At 42.0% G+C, this 20,460-nt stretch overlaps 1 protein-coding gene across 1 annotated transcript in view; it reads left to right on the top strand.

Moving 5' to 3' along the window:
• Positions 1 to 20,460, top strand: part of LOC122806553 (very-long-chain 3-oxoacyl-CoA reductase-like) — a 529,905-nt gene that overhangs the window by 458,435 nt on the left and 51,010 nt on the right. Inside the window, exon 10 of the mRNA XM_044077080.1 lies at positions 16,068 to 16,217. Coding sequence (XP_043933015.1) covers positions 16,068 to 16,217 — 150 coding nt within the window. The remainder of the gene's footprint in view (positions 1 to 16,067; positions 16,218 to 20,460) is intronic.

The following is a 20,460-nucleotide window of genomic DNA, read 5'->3' as shown; positions in this document are numbered from 1 at the left end:
CAAAGTGATGTTGAACTCTTAGCAAATTAATGAAAAGCTGTCTGCGTAATAGCCTGTTTGTGTTTATGATGACTGCGAGGAAGAGGCTAAAAATAAAGGCAAGTATCGGGATGGAAAGCTGCTACAAATGCTGAATTTCTGGATCAACCATGTGGCTGATGCAAGAAGAAAGTCGCTGCACTCAGTGAAAGTTGGCGAGTCTCCAAATCCAGTGTTTCTCCCAAGGTTCTCTGAACAAATTCTGCCTGAGATTCAAAAGTTCAGTACTAAGTAAATTAAAAGTGACTGAAGTTCTCAAGGCGTTGAACAAACAAACATTTTACCTTCAACGAGGCCTTTCATATAGTAGGAGAAAATAATGTTGAAGTAGCAATGTTAATTTGGAGGTGAAATTCGAGTTCTTGGAGGAAAACTAAGTAAATAAAGAGGACAGGGCTAAGATGAAAAACATTCAGGTGCCTGGTGTCTGAGAGAGAGTGAAAAAGAGAAGTAGGCAGAATGGTTCCTTTTTTTATAAAGGAAAAGCTGTTGGCATATAGTGTTTTATAGACGAGTCATATTAAAATTGAGAGAGGGCATTTTATCTTTAGGTTACGGAAAGTGGCTACTTCCCGACAACCTCACAATATCTTGGTACAACTAGAGACTTCATTTGTTGAAGGAAATATTCTTTCCTTGCTTTTGATGGCTGGCAAAAGCTGTAAAATGGGTAAGAAAAGTTTTTTCTTTGAAAACAATTTTTCTATACAAACAAAGTGGAGATGAGCTTGTTTTCAGTGGCAGTGTTTGAATCCTGGTTAAGAAAGATAAAGTTAATAGTGCTGTATCCTGCCCTCTTTCAGAATTTCTTCCTGCAAGGGATGAAAACTTTTGTATACTCATGCTTAACTTTTTGAGGGATGCAAACTTTTACAGATGTATGCTTAGCTTTGCACTGTATAAGAAAATACGTGCCAGGAGGCAGATGTCTGTTGCTTTGCACGAACCAAAAAGAAAAGATAAAACTGAAGACCACAGATGAAGAATCCACTTAAAACACCAGTTTATTGCACCTCTAGTGTTTCGGCAGCCGCCTTCAAGGAGTATAAAACATCACATAACTTGCACAGTTTATATACCCTAATACATCTAACAATTAAACAAGCAGCCTAAACCAGTTAATCAATAAACATTAAAAAATACTCAATACTACTTTCTCATCAGATAAGAAGCCTCCAGTTACATTCCACATTCAGACCCTGAGGAAATAGTGTCATATTTCAAAATGAAAATACTTTTTGTATAACAACTTATTTTTATACAAATTATCAGAAAATACACCCTTCATAATGTGTTCTAAGATAGTGGCTTGTAACCCATTTGGATTAGAATTGTGAGCCAGCATAAAATGTTTAGCAACAGGGCTATCTTCTTTATTATTTATAATATTCCTGACGTGCTCCTGCAGTCTAGTTTTAAACTTCCTTTTACTTTCTCCTATATATACAAGGTTACACAGACATTTCAACGCATAAATAATACCTTCAGTATTACAGCTATATATATTTTTAACCTCACATACATGGCCATTTATATACTTAAAAGTTGGAACAATATAATGACATATACATTGCAATGACCACAGGGTGAAGTTCCTAGTCTCTGCATGGTCCTATATTGCAATGTCTCAGTGGGGTATTTAAATTTATTATGTACCAAAATATCTTAAATTCCTACCTCTACGAAAGGAAATGCCTAAAGACCTAGACAATACATTTTTTAGGTCCATTGATCTAAACAAAAAATTCTAGTAGTGTTTAACAGTATCTATTAAAACATCACTGAAAACATTATATGTAGAGACAAAATAAACTAGTCTTTTCTCTTGATTTCTAACATCTAACTTGTACTCCTTACTTCTATACTTATAAGTACCAACTTTATGTTGTTCATTAATAACCTTATCTGTAGCTGTTTGAATACTAGCTTCACTATAGCCCCTCAATCTAAACATCTCACTAGTCGCACTAATTTCTTTAAAGAAGTCCATGTCAGTATTACATAGCCGTCTAAGTCTCATACATTTCCCATAGGGCAAGGGCACCAAATTATGAACTGGATGACAGCTAGTCCCCATCAAATACTGATTACTATCAGCAAATTTTCTATGCACAGACCTACATAAAGTATTGCTGTCCTCCAAAATCAGATGCATGTCTAAAAAAGTTATATCTTTGCCCACCTGTATGCCGTCAAAGGAAAGTCCAAATCTGTTATGTTGCATAACTTCTATAAACTGACCAACATAAGATATCCCACCTTTACAAATAAAAACAAGATCATCTATAAAACGAAAATAACTAACTACATAATTTTTAAGGGAAGGACAATTGGATGTGCTCGATAGATCTTAAGGATGCGTACTACCACATGAAAATGGCCAGGCCATCCAGAGATCACCTGCGTTTCCGGCTGGGAGCCAGTCATTATCAGATGTTCATCGTGTTTCACTGTTGCAGTCATTACACTTGTGTTATCCTGTTGGCAGGCTACCCGAAGTCGGCCTGAATTCCAAAGTCCTGGTCCGGCGTCGGTTGCTGTTGCCTCTTCCCTGACGTCAGTGCACCAGGGGTATAAAAGATGCAACCGACGCCATTTTCTTCAGTCTTTCTTGCCGCCGGTGCCCAAAGCAGAAGCAGTTTGCAAGTGCCGGTCGGCCGACTACTGAGATTTCGAAATTGAATTTCAGATCCGAAGTCTTCAATAAAGCTAAGTACCCCGTTGGGGAAACTTTTTTCTTGCTCCAGACCGATGTCAGAAAAAGTTAACAATTGTATTTCTTGTGGGAAGCAAATACCTCATAAGGATTTTCATTCTTACTGTATTCCTTGCCTAGGCCCTGACCACGACGTTGCTAGTTGTCTGTTTTGTGCTAGATTTAACCAACGCACTATTAAGCGTCGGTACGATTTTGCATTTCATTACTTTGGCCATAGGTTTAACTATATAATGCCATCGGAACAGCCGACGACCGGAGTTCATAAAAAGCACAAGGATAAAGGAAAGGACAGGCATCCGAGTTCCAAAACAGACAAAGCCTCTTCTAGGCCAGTTGCCGGTTCTCAGTGAGGCGCATTCGCAGCCCCTGACACCCGCTACCTCAGAGCCACAGGCTGCCTCCGACTCTCACGTGGAGACAACTAGGCCTCTGGATACTCAAGGTATTGGGCCTTCGGAAACTAATCCCTCAGACGGGTCCGGAGCCACTGAGCAGGCATCGGCTTCTGAGGGTGTTTTCAGACCTAATCAGTTTTATATCAAGCCAACTTCAGCATCCAAGACAGACTAAGACAGTTTTAAAGACAAGGAAACAAGTACAGCATTCTCCAGGACAGACTTCCATGCCTAAGAAACAGATGCTCAAAATGGCCAAAGACCTAATTACTTTGATCTGGGTTTCCTGTCCCCCTACTGATAAGAGGCCTAGGCAAGACACTGAATATGATTCCTCTGATCAGGTTTCCATTTCCTCTGACTCCTTTTCAGAATAGGGATATTCTGCTCCTCCCTATGAGGATTCTGATGCTGAAGAATCTATTCCTTCAGCTTCTCCTCCTGAGGATCATTCTTTTGGGGAAACCCTGCATACCATGAGGGCACGTAAATTGCAACACTAAGTTAGTAATTTATGTAGCAACATGTTTATCATGCCAAGCATTTTACATTGGGAAGACTATTAGGAAGCTTAAAGAAAGAATAAATGAGCATATTAGAGATATTAAAAATAAAAAAGAAACAAATTCTTTATATATGCACAGTAAAAACTGTCCAGATTTTAAGAGATTTCTTTTCTTTGTGATTGATAGGATCCCACAAAACATTGACAAAGAGGGAGATGTTAATGCACTGCTTGAGTTTAAAGAGTGTCTATGGCAACTAAGGTTAAATGCGTGTAGCAAACCAGGAAAAAATGAACATATTTCCATAGCCAGCTATTTAAAAATGAATTCATTCAACATCTAATGCTATTATTTTTTTTAAATTGTTACCAATTTCATTATGTTAACTTTTTGATATTCATTATTGTATTTTGTGTACATAAATTAATATTTATTAACATACATTTTTAGAGTTATTAATTATATTATAAGTAATAGTAGTATTAGTTAAGTATGTAGTTAGTATTTTCTATTGTTATGTCAAATATAGGGTGAACGATGTTAAGTTAGATATTCCCTAAATGTTTGAGGCATATTTTAATGAACAGTTATAAATTATAGTAACTTTTCAATGAATTATTATTAATTTAATGAAATCTATTTATTGGTTTTGCGTGATTTATGTGATAGTTTTTATGTCAAGTCCTTTATTGTATATACATACATAAGTAGTACAAGTTATTTCACAATGAATTTTTTACAAAGTATGTATATATTTTTTTAAATGATTTTAGGCACCTAAGTAATTGATTGTAATTGATTGATACAATTAGACATAGTATATAAATCAGCTGCTCTACTTTTAAGACCACTCTGATGAAACCCACGTTGTGACGGGTGAAAGCGCTCAGGTCCTGGTTGTGAATTAAACCTGTTTCATTATATTCAGTTGCGTTTCGTTATTTTTATTTTTACAAGTTCACTGTTCCTTGTCTTAGTAATACCATGAGGGAGCATTTCCACTGGGAGATCCAAGATTATTCAGAGTCTAAGAAAAGGCTCAGAGACTTTCGTCTACTACCTCAGCACAGGCCTCTTGCTATTCCATCTGTTCTAGACATTGTAGATAATGTATTTTCAGAGTCCAGACTGTCTCCCGACTCTTTACCTCCTGCACCTGTTAAGCCAGACAGATACTACAGGGTTCCAGATTCTCATAAATTTCTATACAAAAACCATGCTGCTGTCCCAGAAACTATATCTCAGGGTCCCAAAGGGGTCAAGGCCTCTACTGCAAAAAACCCTGTCCCCTCAGATAGGGATTCAAGAGCACTGGACAGATGGGGGAAAAAAGTTTACACTTCTGCTACCTTGGCTGTAAGGGCTTTAAATTGTCAGTTTCATATGCTTAAATATCAGCAATACTTAATGTCACTGTTAAAGCAGAAAATGTTGACAAATTCTGAATGCTCTGAGAACAAGGAAATGCAGGATTTATTGCATGCAGCTGAACAAGTGGGAAAGCATACTTTGCAATGTGGTTTTGATTCACTGGAGGCCTCTTGCAGCGCCGCAGTTACAGGTTCTGTCATTAGAAGGCATGCTTGGTTAAAGGAAAAGAATCTGCCTGATAATGTTAAAGCAAAATTATTGGATGCTCCATTACAGCATGATACTTTGTTTAGTGTTAAGGCAGGCAGAAGAGGTGTTGAAGAAAATGAAGGAAAAATCTAAATCAATGCAGACAGTAAAGGATTTCTTACAGGTACAGCCACCCAGATTTAGCAGGAACTGGCCTTCTAAGAATTGGTCCTTTCCAGTGTCAGACAGGCCACAAAGAGGCAGATACAGATGCTCTAGAGGCAGACAACAGCCCCAGGGCTCATACAGGCCCAAACAATGGGGTGCTTCAATCTCCAAAAGCAGAGAAGACAAATCACAGCCTTATAGGAAACTGTCCCAATGACTTCCCTCTGCCAATGCCAAGCACTTATATTTTGGCAGCACCCTTAGGGGGAAAGCTAACACTTTTTCCACAAAATTGGCACATGATCACCCAGGACAAATGGGTCTTATAGTCTCTCTCAGGGCTACATGTTCCACTTTCACACCCTTCCAAAGGCAAAAGGTATGCCAGACCTGCCACACAATCAGTGGGCAGAGGCACAAAAACAAGTTTTGTCTCTCATGGACATGAGGGCTATTCAGCCAGTGTCACAACAAGATTAGGGACAAGGTTTTTACTCAAGACTTTGCTTAGTACCAAGAAAGGACAAAGCCTGGAGACCAATTCTGGACCTGTCTATTCTAAATACTTTTCTGGACTTTGCAAAATTCAAAATGTTGACTCTGCAGCAGCTTCTGCCCATGCTGGGCAAGAAGGCTTGGCTTGTAACTTTGGACCTCAAAGAGGCATACCTGCATGTTCCAATCAGACAGTCTTGCAGAAGATACCTCAGATTCATAGCTGGCTCAATGCACTATCAATTCTCTGCACTGCTCTTTGGTTATCTACTGCGCCCAGGGTCTTCACAAAATGCCTGGCACCAGTAATTGCATTTTGCAGACAAAGAGGAATTCAAATATATCCCTACTTGGACGACTGCCTTATTCAAGCAGAGACTGAAGACATTCTACTAAAGCACCTGGCATTTGTAAAAAGATTACTAATTTGCCTAGGCTACACAGTAAATGAGAAGAAATCAAAACTAATACCCTCTCAAGAGATAATATTCCTGGGTGCAAGCTTAAATACAACTGCCCAGATGGCTTATCTCATGCTAGACAAACAAAGGCAACTGACTTCTTACTTCGAAAGCATGGCAACAAAGACCCAGTTATCTGCAAGAAAAATTCTGCAGGCTCTGGGCTACATGGCATCCTGCATTCTACTAATTCCATATGTAAAACTGCATATGAGGAAACTACAATGGCTTCTAAAAAGTGTTTGGACTCGCATTGCCACAGCCTGGAAACATTAATTACTCTCATTCCCTGCCTGCAACAGGAGTTTCGATGATGGGCACAGGCCTGTCACCACAACAAGGGACAGCCATTCACTTTACCCACAGCCAGGCAAACACTAACAACAGATGCATCAGATTATGCCTGGGGGGCACACATGGCAGGAAAATGTATTCAGGGCGCATGTCCCACAAGTCAAATGCATTTTCATATCAAACAAAAAGAGGTGCTAGCTGTACAAAATGCCCGGACAGCCTTCAAGAACCGACTTCATCCGGGACAACTGCTGATAAAGACTGACAATACTACAGTCATGTGGTACATAAACAAACAAGGAGGCACACATTCCTACGCCCTCTGCAGACAAGCCATGACTTTGTGGAACACAGCATTGACTTATCAAGTACACCTGCAAGCACAATTCCTGCCAGGAAAGACAAATACTTTGGCAGACGAACTAAGCAGAAATCTCATGGATCCTCACGAGTGGAAACTAGATCCACAAATCTTCAGCATGATAACAGGGAAATGGGGATGCCCAGACATAGATCTATTTGCCTCCCCTCACAACTGCCAGCTACAAAGGTTCTGCACTCGGACGTATCACAAACAAGCATGAAAAGTGGACGCCCTTTCATTCAGCTGGAAAGCCCTTACAGTATATGCCTTCTTTCCTCTGCCTGTCCTCCCCAAGCTACTCCTAAAGGTCGGACAAGAGAAGCCCAAAATGATCCTGATTGCCCCAGACTGGCCACGCCAGCACTGGTACCCAATCCTAAAGAGCTTGTCTCAAGGCCCAGCCTGGACATTACCTCAAATCCCTCATTTGCTGACCCAACAAAACAATTAGATCCTGCAAACCCAACTCAGAACCCTAAATCTGGCTGCATGACGGATTATGTAACCATTCAGAACACACCTCTCTCTAAAGCAGTTATGGATGTTATTTTGATGGCCAGGAGGCCCAGCACCAGAAAATCTTATGCAGAAGAATGGAAGAGATTCTGTGCTTGGAACCAGGCACAAGGAATTGACACGCTTGTACCAAATATTCCTCAGATTTTACGATACCTAACTGAGATGCTGGACAAAGACTTATCCTTCTCATCAATTAAGATCCATGCCTCTGCCATTTCAGCTCATTACAATATGGACCCACCAATTTTTTTCTCATCCACTGCTAAGGCAGTATCTCAGAGGGGCCAAAAACATAAGACCTCCAAGGAGAGCTCCAGTACCTGCATGAGACCTCAGTTTTGTCTTGGAAAAACTCACACTGCCTCCTTTTGAGCCAGCCAATACAGCTGAGATAAAATACTTATCATGGAAAACAGCTCTTCTCCTAGCAATAACTTCAGCAAGAAGAGTCTGAGAGTTACAGGCACTAATGGCTGTGGAACCTTTTATTATTTTTCATCCCGACAGGGTTTCTCTAAGGACAAACCCAACATTTATGCCTAAGGTAGTGTCCAGTGTGGCTCTTAACCAAACCATACATATGCCTACCTTTTATCCAAACCCGCAGAATAAGGGGGAGAGGCTTCTGCATTCTTTGGACATACACAGACAGCTACGCTTTTAATTGGACAAAACTAAATCTTTCAGAAAGACTGAGCAACTCTTAGTGGTATATGCTGCAGGATCGCAAGGGAAAGGTATTTCAAAGCAGACTATTTCAAAATGGATAGGCCACTGCATTCGTTTCTGCTATTCACAACATGGCAAATCAGTGCCTAAGGGCTTTAGGCCACACTCTACCAGAGCAGCAGCAACTTCAGCAGCCTTCCTTAGAGGAGTACCAACCAAGGACATTTTGGGGGCTGCAACCTGGACTTCAGTGCACACCTTTACAAAGCACTACCACTTACCTCTTTACTCTATATCCAGAGCAGGCTTTGCCACTGCAGTTCTGCAGGGCCTCATAGCCACTCCTAATTCTATTTAGGCCCAGCCACCCAACCTCAGCTTTGAGATTCAACCCAAGTGTAATGACTGCAACAGTGAAATACGATGAACATAGTACAGTTGTGTACCTACCATAAATGTAGATGTTAGAGTGTATTCACTGTTGCAGTCCAGGTTACCCTCCCACCATCCCCCTTTCATTGCTGGGACTTATCTGTACTTCTCTATTCTATACAACCTATGTGGTGTATTTGCTTGTCGATGGAGATCACTCCAAAGCAAATACAAATATGACTCAGTTATTGTACATGCTGGTGTGAATGACCTGAGACGTACCTCCCTGGACTACATGAAAAGAGACGTAGAGGAGCTCCCTGATCATGTAGCCCAGGCTGGTATGACCCTGACCTTGAGCAGCATCTTACCCTCACCTAGAATGATGCCACAGTACAAAGACAAAATGATCGATTTTAACAATTGGCTAAAATTTTGGTGTCATTCAAAGGGGATCCAGTGTCCGTCAGCCTGGGATGACATGCTCGACAAGCCACGTTGCTTCGCTAGGGACTGCTTGTACCTGTCTGCACTGGGCTTTCGGATGTTGGCAAAGGCTCTTGCCACCCCCATAGTGCCTTTTATAGGCAAGGCTCAAAAGTCAAACCCACCCCCCATAGACAGCACAAGGAACAAGAAACTAAGGGTAATGCTGCTAAACGCCAGAAGTCTTAACCTCAAGATGCACGCACTCGAAGCTCTCCTCAGTATGGAGAACATCGATATCTGTGCAGTGACAGAAACCTGGTTCAAGGCTCCAGAGAGCACCCCAGCACTACCAGGCTATACCTCATATCATGCTTTTCGGCCCCAAAACCCAGACTGAACCACAAAAGGAGGGGGAGTTTCCATATATATCAAGGATATCCACACCTCCAGGTTAGTGGCATTGCACGAAGTATCAGAGACCATCCATGTGCAATTAACAGTGGGCAAGACTGCTTTTCAGTTTATAGCATCCTACAGACCACCCTCTCAAAGTCAGGAATCCCACTTGGCTTTCCTGAAAACATTGGAGAACATGAAGATCTCTCCGAACACCATTATATTGGGCGACTTCAACTACCCAAGCATTGACTGGGAGCACTACTCAAGCCCCAGCACCTTAGCCCAAAGGTTCCGGGAAATTATAAACTCAAATGCTATGGAACAACTAGTCACCACTCCCTCAAGAGGAGACAACATACTAGACCTGATCATTACCAACATGGGGACTCTATGCTCCACACCAGAAGTATATCCCTCATTGGTAAGATCAGACCATAAATTAATCTCACTGGATGTCCACATCCCGACCCTACCCCCAGCCCAGAAAACCACAGTGAAAAACTTCTCAAAAGCGAACTTCTCACTTCTCAAAACTGAAGTGGAATCCTTCAAGGCCCCAGGGCCAGTGGAAACTACGGCCCAAACTGCAGAATCCTATATAAACTCATTCTACGGACATCTCCAGGAATGCATGGATCATGCTATCCCAAACAAAACCAAGACCCAATCATCCAAAGGCAGGCATCCAGTCTGGTGGACCCCTGCCATAAATAAACTGTACAACAGAAGGAGGAAGCTACTACATGATAGAGCAAAATCCCTAATAGGGAAGGCATCTCTGATCAGTACTAGCAAAAAATTACGATCCCTCATAAAATCCTCTAAGGCCAGCTTCGATAGAAAAATTGCACAGGACACCAAAGACAATCATAAGGCTTTTTTCAGTTATGTTAGAAACCTGGGATGCAACTCCCAGACTTGTTCTGAGTTGATTCTAAACGACAAAAAATACATTGAACCCACAGACATCGCCAATATCCTGGCAGACAGGTTCAGTGCAAACTTCTCCACCCCCCCAAAAGAGCAAGTAGCTATCCCAGCAGAGGGCTGCCTCCCAAACATCTCTGATGCTCAGGTGAAGGCTGCCCTCTCCAAAGCAAAGAACACTGCCTCCATGGGACCAGATGGCGTCCCAGGTTGCGTCCTACATGAACTCCAAGAGGAACTAATCCCTCAAATAAAACAGCTATACAATCTCAGCCTCACTACAGGATATGTGCCCACAGAATGGCGTACAGCAACAGTGGTCCCACTCCACAAAGGTGGAGCCTCACGGACCCTGGAAACTATCGCCCATAAGCCTGACTAGCTTAGTCTGCAAGGCTATGGAGAAGATCATCATGGAGCTCATAAACAAAGACATTGGGGACCTACAGACACTAGATCCTACCCAGTTCGGCTTTGTCAAGGGCAGATCCTGCCTTTTGAACCTGGTTGACTTCTTCGAAACAGTCACCAAAGCCATAGATGAAGGGAAGGTAGTCCACACAGCCTATCTGGATCTTGCAAAGGCATTTGACACAATACCCCACTCGGGCATCATAGATAAGCTATCCAGCTTAAATATAAACCCCTATGTCACAAGATGGGTCGCAAACTGGCTCAAAGACAGAACCCACAGAGTGAGAGTTGCTGGAGCCATGTCAGACTCAAAACCAGTCACAAGTGGCGTCCCACAGCGTTCTGTCCTGGGACCACTTTTGTTCGGTGTATACTTTTCCGAGGTACAGGCAAACGTGGGGGGACTATGGCTCACCAAGTTCGCAGACTACTGCAAACTGGGCGCCATAATCAACTCTCCAGCTGACACAAACATCCTTCAAAAAGGTCTCAGAGACAGATAATTGGTGCCAGCGCCGTGGTCTAAAGCTAAATGCCAAAAAATGTATAGTCATACCTTTTGGCAAAAACAATGTGCCCACAAATTACCACATAGGCGGAAACCCATTAAGTACAGAGAAAGTTATTAGGGACCTGGGGACCCAAGCTGGTAGCAATCTCTCCTTTGAAAACCACATTGCCAAAGTGGTTAGAAAGACCTTCTACATAGCCCACCTCATCACGAAGGGTTTCACATCTAGATCAAGAGAGGTAATCGTGCCCCTTTATTCATCCCTCATCAGGCCCATCATAGAATACAATGCCCCTTTTGGGATGTACCTTACCCGACACCTGCAGCAATTAGAAAGACCCCAAAAGTATCTCATCAAGAGGATCAAGGGTCTCAAACAGATGCCATATGCTGCTCGGTTAAAAAAAACCTCCAGCTTTACTCAGTTGCATACCGCCTACTTCGAGGCGATCTATGCCTGACATACAAAGCTATGTCAAATCCAGAATTAATGGACATGCTCCACCTCAGTAAATCTAAATCCCTTAGAGCCACACGCTCGAGGGACTTGAACCTCAGCACAGAAATAAATAGAACTTGCTGGAGGGACAGGTTCATAACCCAGAGGCTCCATTCGCTCTGGAATAGAATTCCAGTTCATGTGAGGCAGAGCACCTCACTGAATCTCTTCAAGAAGAATCTCGATAGGTGGATGGGGGATCGTAGGTTTGTCCCAGGGATTACTCCCGTGTCACTATTAGACAGAGGCACAGTAAACTAAACCTTAAAGAGCACAGTATACTCAAATCAAGGGGGGTGGCATAAGCCATACAGAATCGGGCTAGGCTTATAATTTCCTCAGGGCAGATAGCCTAGTATGAACGTATGAACCTAAGTGCAACTTGGACATTTGGATGGGAAACTGGAAATTCATCCCTGCTTGGCACCTATGTCCCTAATGAACACAGGTAACCTGCAAATGGTTCATCACCCAGGCCCATTCTTACACTTATCAAAGGTATCAGAACTTGTCAGACATTTGGGATGAATGGCTAGGCTTAAAAAGGCCCCTGTGGTCAATAGCCTAGTAAACACCTATGAACCTATGATGAAGGTTATGTGCATGCTTTTTTATAATCAGATTTTTTAAGCCTACCTTTTTGGGGGCACCTGACATCTGGGGCAAGAAAAACTGAAGAAAATGGCGTCGGCTGCATCTTTTATACTGCTGGCGCACTGACGTCAGGGAAGAGGTGACAGCAACCGACGCCGGACCAGGACTTTGGAATTCAGGCCGACTGCGGGTAGACTGCGGGTAGCCTGCCAGCAGGATAACCCAAGTGTAATGACTGCAACAGTGAATACACTCGAACATCTACATTTTTGGTAGGTACACAACTGTACTTTTTGAGCCCTGCCCTTTGGTCTCACCACAGCCCCCAGGGTGTTTACCAAATGCATGGCAGTGGTGACTGCTCACTTGAGACTTCAGGGATTCCAAGTGTTTCCATATCTGGACGACTGGCTCCTTACTGCCACCACCAGGCATCTACTAATTCAGACCAGGGACGCTACTATAAACCTATGTCAACAGCTGGACATCACATTGAACTGGGAAAAATCTGCCTTGTTCCCCCTCACAGCGTGTCATTTTTATAGGCGCAGAACTAGACACCATCCTCATGCGGGCGGTTCTACCACAGGAAAGAATCAGTCCTACAACAACAGGTTAATGCCTTGCTCCCCCTGAGAAGAGCAAAGGCAAGATGGGTCCTCCAACTATTGGGGACAAATGGCTGCAACGATTGTTAGTCCCTCTGGCAAGGTTACATATGAGACTCCTTCAGTGGTTACTTTTTGCCCAGTGGTCTCTCCAACGTTTTCCACTTTCTTACCCTATTCTACTCACGGATAGGTACAAACAGGATCTCAGTTGGTGGCTTCGCTCCGACAACCTGAATGCAGGAAAGCCCTTCGTTCCTGTGCCCCCGATTGCCACGGTGACCACAGGTGCCTCCCAGATGGGGTGGGGGGGCATTATCTAGGCAGGACAGTCCAAGGCACGTGGCAAGAGCACGAGATGCATCTGCATATCATTGTCCTGGAGATGAGAGCTGTTCTACTAGCATTGCAAGCACTTCAGAGCTTTCTTCCTGTCTGGACTATTGCAATCCACTCAGACAATATGTCAGTGGTGTGGTATCTGAACAAGCAGGGAGGAACCATATCCTATCCCCTTTGCAGAGAGGCCATGCGAGTGTGGCAGTGGGCACTGTCTTTCCAATGTTTTCTGGTGGCAACGCACATTCCGCGGGAGTCCAATGTGATCGCAGACAGGCTAAGCAGAGCTATTTTGATGCCTTACGAGTGGTCCCTGAACTGTCAAGTTGCGGAACTGATCTTCCGCAGGTGGGGTCAGCCTTGCTGCGACCTCTTTGCCAGCCCCCTCAGTGCCAAATGCAGCAGCTACTTCACATTGATCCCCCCTCAGGGGGGGAGTCACCCAGGGTCTCTAGTCCACGATTGGCCCTCTGGTCTACTGTATGCCTTCCCTCCGGTTCCCTTGCTGTCAAACGTTATTCAGAAAGCGCAAGCCTTGGGAAGCAGAATGATTCTGCTTGCTTCACACTGGCCTCGTCAAATTTGGTTCCCCTTTCTCCATCCCTATCTCATGGACGTTCCTTGGATTCTGGATCCACAACCAGACTTGCTGACACACGGCAGGGCAGCTCCATCCCTCTCTTCAGACCTTCCGATTGACAGCCTGGCTACTCCACTTCCGTCATTAGTTAGGCTTCATCATTTCTCAGTGGAGGTGGTTCATATTTTACCTTTCTCTCATAAGCCCTCCACCAGGAAGATTTACTACAGTAAATGGAAGAGGTTTTCAATCTGGGCTCCTACCCAAAAGACTGACCGTTACAAGGCTCCAATTTCGTCTGTATTAGAGTTTTTGCCTATGCTCTTTAGCCAGCATTCAGTGGTCGCAACCATTAAAGTCCAATTGGCGGCGATTTCTACCTTTCATGTCACAAACGAGCCTAGTCTGATGGCTCATAGACTTTGTAAGGCTTTTCTGAAGGGCACTCTGTTACTTCGTCCTCCGGTATCGGAACCTGTCATGCCTTGGGATTTAAACTTTGTTCTACAGGCTCTTACTTCATCCCCCTTTGAACCTGCAGCCACTTGTTGGAAGACTGTCTTTTTAGTAGCCATCATGTCAGCCAGACGCATTTCAGAGCTTCAAGCCTTATCAATCAAACCCCCTTATTTGATTTTTCATAAGGACAGGGTTTCTCTCAGGCCCAACCCTTCCTTTCTTCCCAAAGTGGCGTCAATCAGTAACCTTAATCAATCTATTGAGTTGCCAGTGTTTTTTCCCCAGTTCTCAAACAAGGCAGAATTTAAATGTCATCAATTGGATGTACACAGACAATTACGTTTTTATCTGCACAGAACCAAAGACCTCAGAAAATCTGATCAGTTGTTTCCTTTTCGGAAAACAGAATTGGGTCTCCTGTCTCCAAAGTCACACTGTCCAGGTGGATCTCCAGTTGCATTTCTTTCATTTATTCCTCAGGGGGTAAAGATTTACCGTTCCTGGTGAAGGCTCACTCTACTCAGTCTGTGTCTACATCTACAGCCTATCGGGCCAGATTGTCTATGGATGATATTTGTTCTGCAGCTACTTGGGCATCTTCTCACACCTTTGTTACTCATTACAAGTTGGATGTGGTATCTAGGGGCAGGTCTTCCTTTGGTTCCACTGTGCTCAGGAGTATTTTCCACTGAGCCTCCCAGGATTTAGGTGCTAGGGACGCTGTCCCACGGGTAAGAATGTAGGCGAGATTGGACTACATAACATCAAGAAGTTATGTACTCGTAACGTTCGATGTATGTAGTCCATCTCGCCTCACTTTCTTACTTACCCCCCTTCCCCCTTCCTGGAGGATCTGGAGGTTAGGTCTGGTTTCAGAGCTCCCTTCATTCTTGGTTTGTTCTTCCTTTCCTTGGGTGGTGTTATGCATGGAAAATGAGTGCTGGTGTTCGCAGCAAACTAGATCTGGGGATATAGAGCAGGGCAGCATGGGATACCATCTTAGCCCAGCCAATAGAAAGACTTTGAGCTTAGAAAAGTTTGGCCGAGTTGGAGCTGACGTTCGGCTCCGAACCCACGGGTAATAATGTGAGGCAAGATGGACTACATACATCGAACGTTATGGTGAGTACATAACTTCTTGTTCTACTCCCAATACAGCTTGATGTTCAGCAATAACAGGTTGTAAGGATAACTGTCTTGAATCCAAAGCTGTGGTTCTACTCTCATTACAGCCACTTATCTGGCTGTTCAGCATGAGACTTATTTAGTAATTAAGCCATTGTTTTCCTGCCCAACACCAGTACCTGCAGACAAGTTTTGCATATTTACTACCTTTAGTTAATGTCTGACCTCCCAAAAGCACACCTCTTACACACTGTTGTAGTTACCTAGCCTCTCTCTAGAGCCTTTCCCTTAAAAAAAAAAAAAAAAAAAAACTGCTGTTCCTGAAACATGACGGTTATTAAATGAAGTATAGATGAAGCCTAACAGTGAAGAAAGATGAATCTGAGAAAATTATAAACTCAGACGTCATTCTATATCATATAGTACTTGACAGCATTAGCCTAGAGATATTGACACCAGTGCCTTGTAACAAATCTGAGAACCTGATCAAACACCTTGTCTATACCACTTTACATAACGTAGCCTAGAGACATGAGTAGTACTACATTCTAACAGTTAGCAGAGTGCACTTTACCCCTTTATTGGGCTGCTTCCAAATTAACACTCGCCTTTTCTGTTTCAGTGCATCATGCCATATTATGTGTCTACCAACCTGATAAACAACAAGGAGCCTAGCATGTTCATAAAGAAGGCAGATGACTTTGCTCGAGAAGCACTAAATACTGTTGGCATTAGTGATAGGACAAATGGTTGTTTAGCCCATGCCATAGAGGTGAGTTGTCTGTTCTTGTTATAGCATCATACCTTAATGTTTTTTTTTGCTTAATTTACTTTGTGGAACAATATATATCTGTTTGCCAGATTTTTTTATGCCAGAATGATCCACTTCATATGCAATATCTGATTTTCAGGGGACTGCAATTTTCAACTGTTTTTTTTCCTCAGGCTGGGCGTGCAATCCGGTGATTAAATGGCTAATGTAAAGATGGTAAATTATACTTTTCACTGTAGCAAGGGTAGAATAGATGATAACTTTTTTTCCAAGACAACTTTAGCCACTGATGGGAGTAATGTGCTAATGTAATATTAGTTTCTAGTAATTAGTCATATAATGTGTTACTTTTTCAAAATAGTATCAAAGTAATAGTAATATATCACTTTTGTTTTAGTAACTAGCAATGTAAATGTGCATTACTTTTGAGTTTCTTTTGCTTAAAGGAAAACTCCAGGCTTGACCACATTTAAACTCAACCGTGAGTTTTCTTTATCCCTGTAAATTCAACCCAGGCACATGCAGTTACAAGAATGCATTAAAAGGATTTTAAATTGTACATTTCTCTGCTTTGGTAGCATAGGGCAGGAAAGCCCTTCCCCAGTTCTTTTGTATCGCATGCTTTCTGGAGGAATTTGTCTCCACCTTCATGACATACCTTTGACACAGTGAAATCAGTAGTTCCCTCTCCTGAGGTTCCGCCCACAAGTGTGACATAGGCATTATCTGTGCTTGCCGGGTTAACAGCTGGTGTAAAATAGTGGATAAGTGGAACTCTTGTTATTTATGACGGTGTTTCCTTCAGGACTAAAAACAGTATTGGAGCATTTTTTCCAGTGAAACCTCAGTTAAAGTATTTGTAAACTAACATGTGTTCAGTAATTTTACTGCAAAAAAATCTGTGCCTACAGTTCTTAGAAAAATGTATTAGTTAATATTTTTAGGTTTTGTTCTGCTGCTGATTCTCAGCCTTTTTCAAGTGTGAAGAATGGAGAAAAACCGTACAGGACAATACCACACAGAAAGGTATAAAAGCTTTGTATATTAGGCTCCCAACTTTCCAGAAACGTGTGTGTGTGTGTGTGTGTGTGTGTGTGTGTGTGTGTGTGTGTGTGTGTGTGTGTGTGTGTGTGTGTGTGTGAATGCATGCATGAAAGTAGTATGTGTGTGTGTGAATGCAGAAGAGTCTATATATGTATGTATGAGAGAGAATGAACAGCAGCAGAATGTGTGTGTGTGTGAATGCAGAAGAGACTGTGTATGTGTACGAGAGAATGAATAGTGAGATCAATCGAGCATTATTTTACACTCGCTCAGCAGCACTTTTGCTGTGTAGCGAGTGTAAAATAAATGAAACAAAAAGAAAGTGTGTTCTGTCTGCATGTGTGAGTGAATGCGTGCATGAAAGCAGAAGAGTGTGTGTGTGTGTGTGTGTGTGTGTGTGTGTGTGTGTGTGTGTGTGTGTGTGTGTGTGTGTGTGTGTGTGTGTGTGTGTGTGTGAAATGGCAGACAAATGAAGAGAGTGATGTGATCCCTGGCAGCAGCACTTAAGAGGTTTGAGTACCTCTTAACTATACCTCTCTGGACAAGAAATTTGCACAAAGACACAAATAACGTGGGGAAAAGGACCAAAATAAGGACAGCTTTTAAGTATTGATGTTATAAACTTAGAAAGTTGCTAGAACCATACCTCTCAATTTCATAACACAAGAAATCCAGACAAAGTAATAAATAGTGGTGGGACAAAGGTCCAGAAATAGGGACAGGTTTTAAATATTGCTCTAAAAACAGATTGTTGGTAGAATAACAGATTTTCTTGTAGCTTGCATTTTTCTCAAGGACATGAAGTCGGAAACTCAAATGTATGTCATTATTTAGTGACTTCAGTCCTCTGTCGTTTTCCAGAAAAAACACATAAGTGGAACAGACCAAAAATATGAGGCAAAAATCTGGACATTCTGAGGAAATCTGGAATGTTGAGAGGTATGGCTAGAACAACAGGGTTTCCATTAGCATGTATTATCTGAATGATATGAAGTCTAAAACTCAAATGCCTGTCATTATTTAATAAAGTCAATCCCCAGTCATTTGCCAGATAACTACGTATTTTATGAGTATGGGACCAAACATACAAGCCAAAAATCTGGACAGTCGGAAGGTATGCTCTGCTGACTCTTAGCTCAAGATACCAGGATAAACCTAAAATAAACAGGGGACAAAGGCTCAAAATAGGAACAAATTTTACTTGATTGTTAGGGTTTGTGTTGGCATACATCTTCTGAAACAGATGTGTGTGAGAGTGAGTGACAACCTCTGGAACTTTCAGCTGAAGAAATTTGGATAAACCCTAAAATAGAGCGAACAAAGGCACAAAAAAATAGGAACAGGTTTTGATTACTGCTCTTACAAAAGAAGTGTGACATGTGTAAACAAGTGCAAATCTAAACTACAAATATATGGGAGGGATGAAGGCCAATAATAAGCCCGTTGTGGTTACCTAGTATAACAAAATTCAACAGTATTAATGAAATGCATCTTTGCAAAACAAAAAAAAAAAAAGTCTCCACTTGCAATAGAATAACTCCATGTTTTCTTTACATAAGTAGGACAGCACTGCATTATTGAGTGACTAACATCCACTTTGCTAATTTGTAAGGTAGAAGTACATTATTGGAACCCCACGAAATTTAAAGAATTATCTATGTGTAGAACTCCATCATTCTCAAAAGATGTCATTTTTTTGGTGTGGGGGAGGGGTATGATCTACTTCTACACAATAGTTTGCATACAGTAACCGCCTTTTGCCTTTTTACTTTGGTGTCAAGCCAGCTATACATGCTGTTATGTTTTGTTTCTCTTATTTCATTTTGATGTCTGTACAAGGGCATGTTTTCAAATGGCTGATGCTTTTGGATCAAATTCAGCTGTCTGATGCACTGGAATTTAGATGGAATGAATTTGTCTTTGGCGTACTTCATATTTCACATTGTACTGTACTGTGAAGTTTTCATAATGTATTTTCCAAGTCTGACAGAAAGGTAGTGTTTCAAAGACCAGTATCATTGGCTTTAGTCACTCTCATACTTTGTGTTATTATGGCTGCAAAAGAGAATTTGGGCTGACTGCATTGAAGGCACTGATTGCTTATTGAGAAGTTGATATATTGCTAATGGAAGAAGCTCATCAGCGCAATTGTTTTTCAGTCCAAACATTGCGTAGACGCTCTAGCATGCTTGTAGCTGGTCAAAGGTCAGAGGTGAAATTCATAAGTGTGCTGCACTGGAAGCACAGAGGTCAGAATTGCATCCTTACATATCAGGGTGCAGTGTCTTTTTTTTAACATTTGATAGTTATTGAGTGAATTTGGCACTTGACATGTATATTTCCAAAGACAGGCAGCAGTGCCTTTGCGTCAGGTGCATCTGCTGCAACATTCTAACTGACAACTATCCAATCAATGCCTCTGTAGCATACCTCTCAACCTCTTGGATCTGGACAGACCCTAAAGTAAAGGTGGACAAAGGCCCAAAAATAGAGACCTATTTTAAATATTAGTCTTATAATCTTTGTGTTTTCATTCATTTTCTGAAGGACCCTTGCCCTCTCATTATTTCTGTCTTTGCACATTTTTTGCAGTACGATTTTGAGAGGTATGATGTCCTCCAAGGTGAGGAGGGTTTGTAGTGAATGTGTTTGTTTTTCTTTTTTTACATGCTCCTAGCATTAATCTGTAACATGTTCATATTATCCTATGCTTGCCCAATTATAATGGTAGGTATATTTGGTTGGTATAGCCAAAACAAAGGCATTATGAGGGTGTAGAATTTCATTTTGGCCAACCAAATAATCTACACTCTGGGATGACTGCATAAGCCAAGCCAATTATTGAAGTAGAATATTGTTTTGCACATATGGCAACATCAGCATTCAGTCAGGTAAAATGCTGTTCAGTGCTAGGCTCATACCTGCCTGGGACATGCAGTGAAACAGCTGTGTAATGTCTGTTCATATAGTCCATGGAGGATCATCTCCACTCGTGAAGACCCATATGTACTGGTATTAGCCCTTCATGGACTTGACTGCATGCGTTTATCTGATGGATCCTGGCACCAGACAGTCAACTAACCATCACTCTTTCTTTGCTCATTTAGGTAACAGCTACATGTCTTACAATGCAGTATCGGATAACTCATAATTTTTTTACAGTAGATGTCTGCCTCCCTTAAACTTAGTTTGTTGGACA

Source organism: Protopterus annectens, chromosome 7.part0, assembly GCF_019279795.1.
Source record: "Protopterus annectens isolate FY-2018-M chromosome 7.part0, PAN1.0, whole genome shotgun sequence".
Classification (NCBI taxonomy): domain Eukaryota; kingdom Metazoa; phylum Chordata; order Ceratodontiformes; family Protopteridae; genus Protopterus; species Protopterus annectens.
The sequence above is the reverse complement of the archived record's forward strand: the minus strand, read 5'-3'. Positions and strand labels throughout refer to the sequence as shown.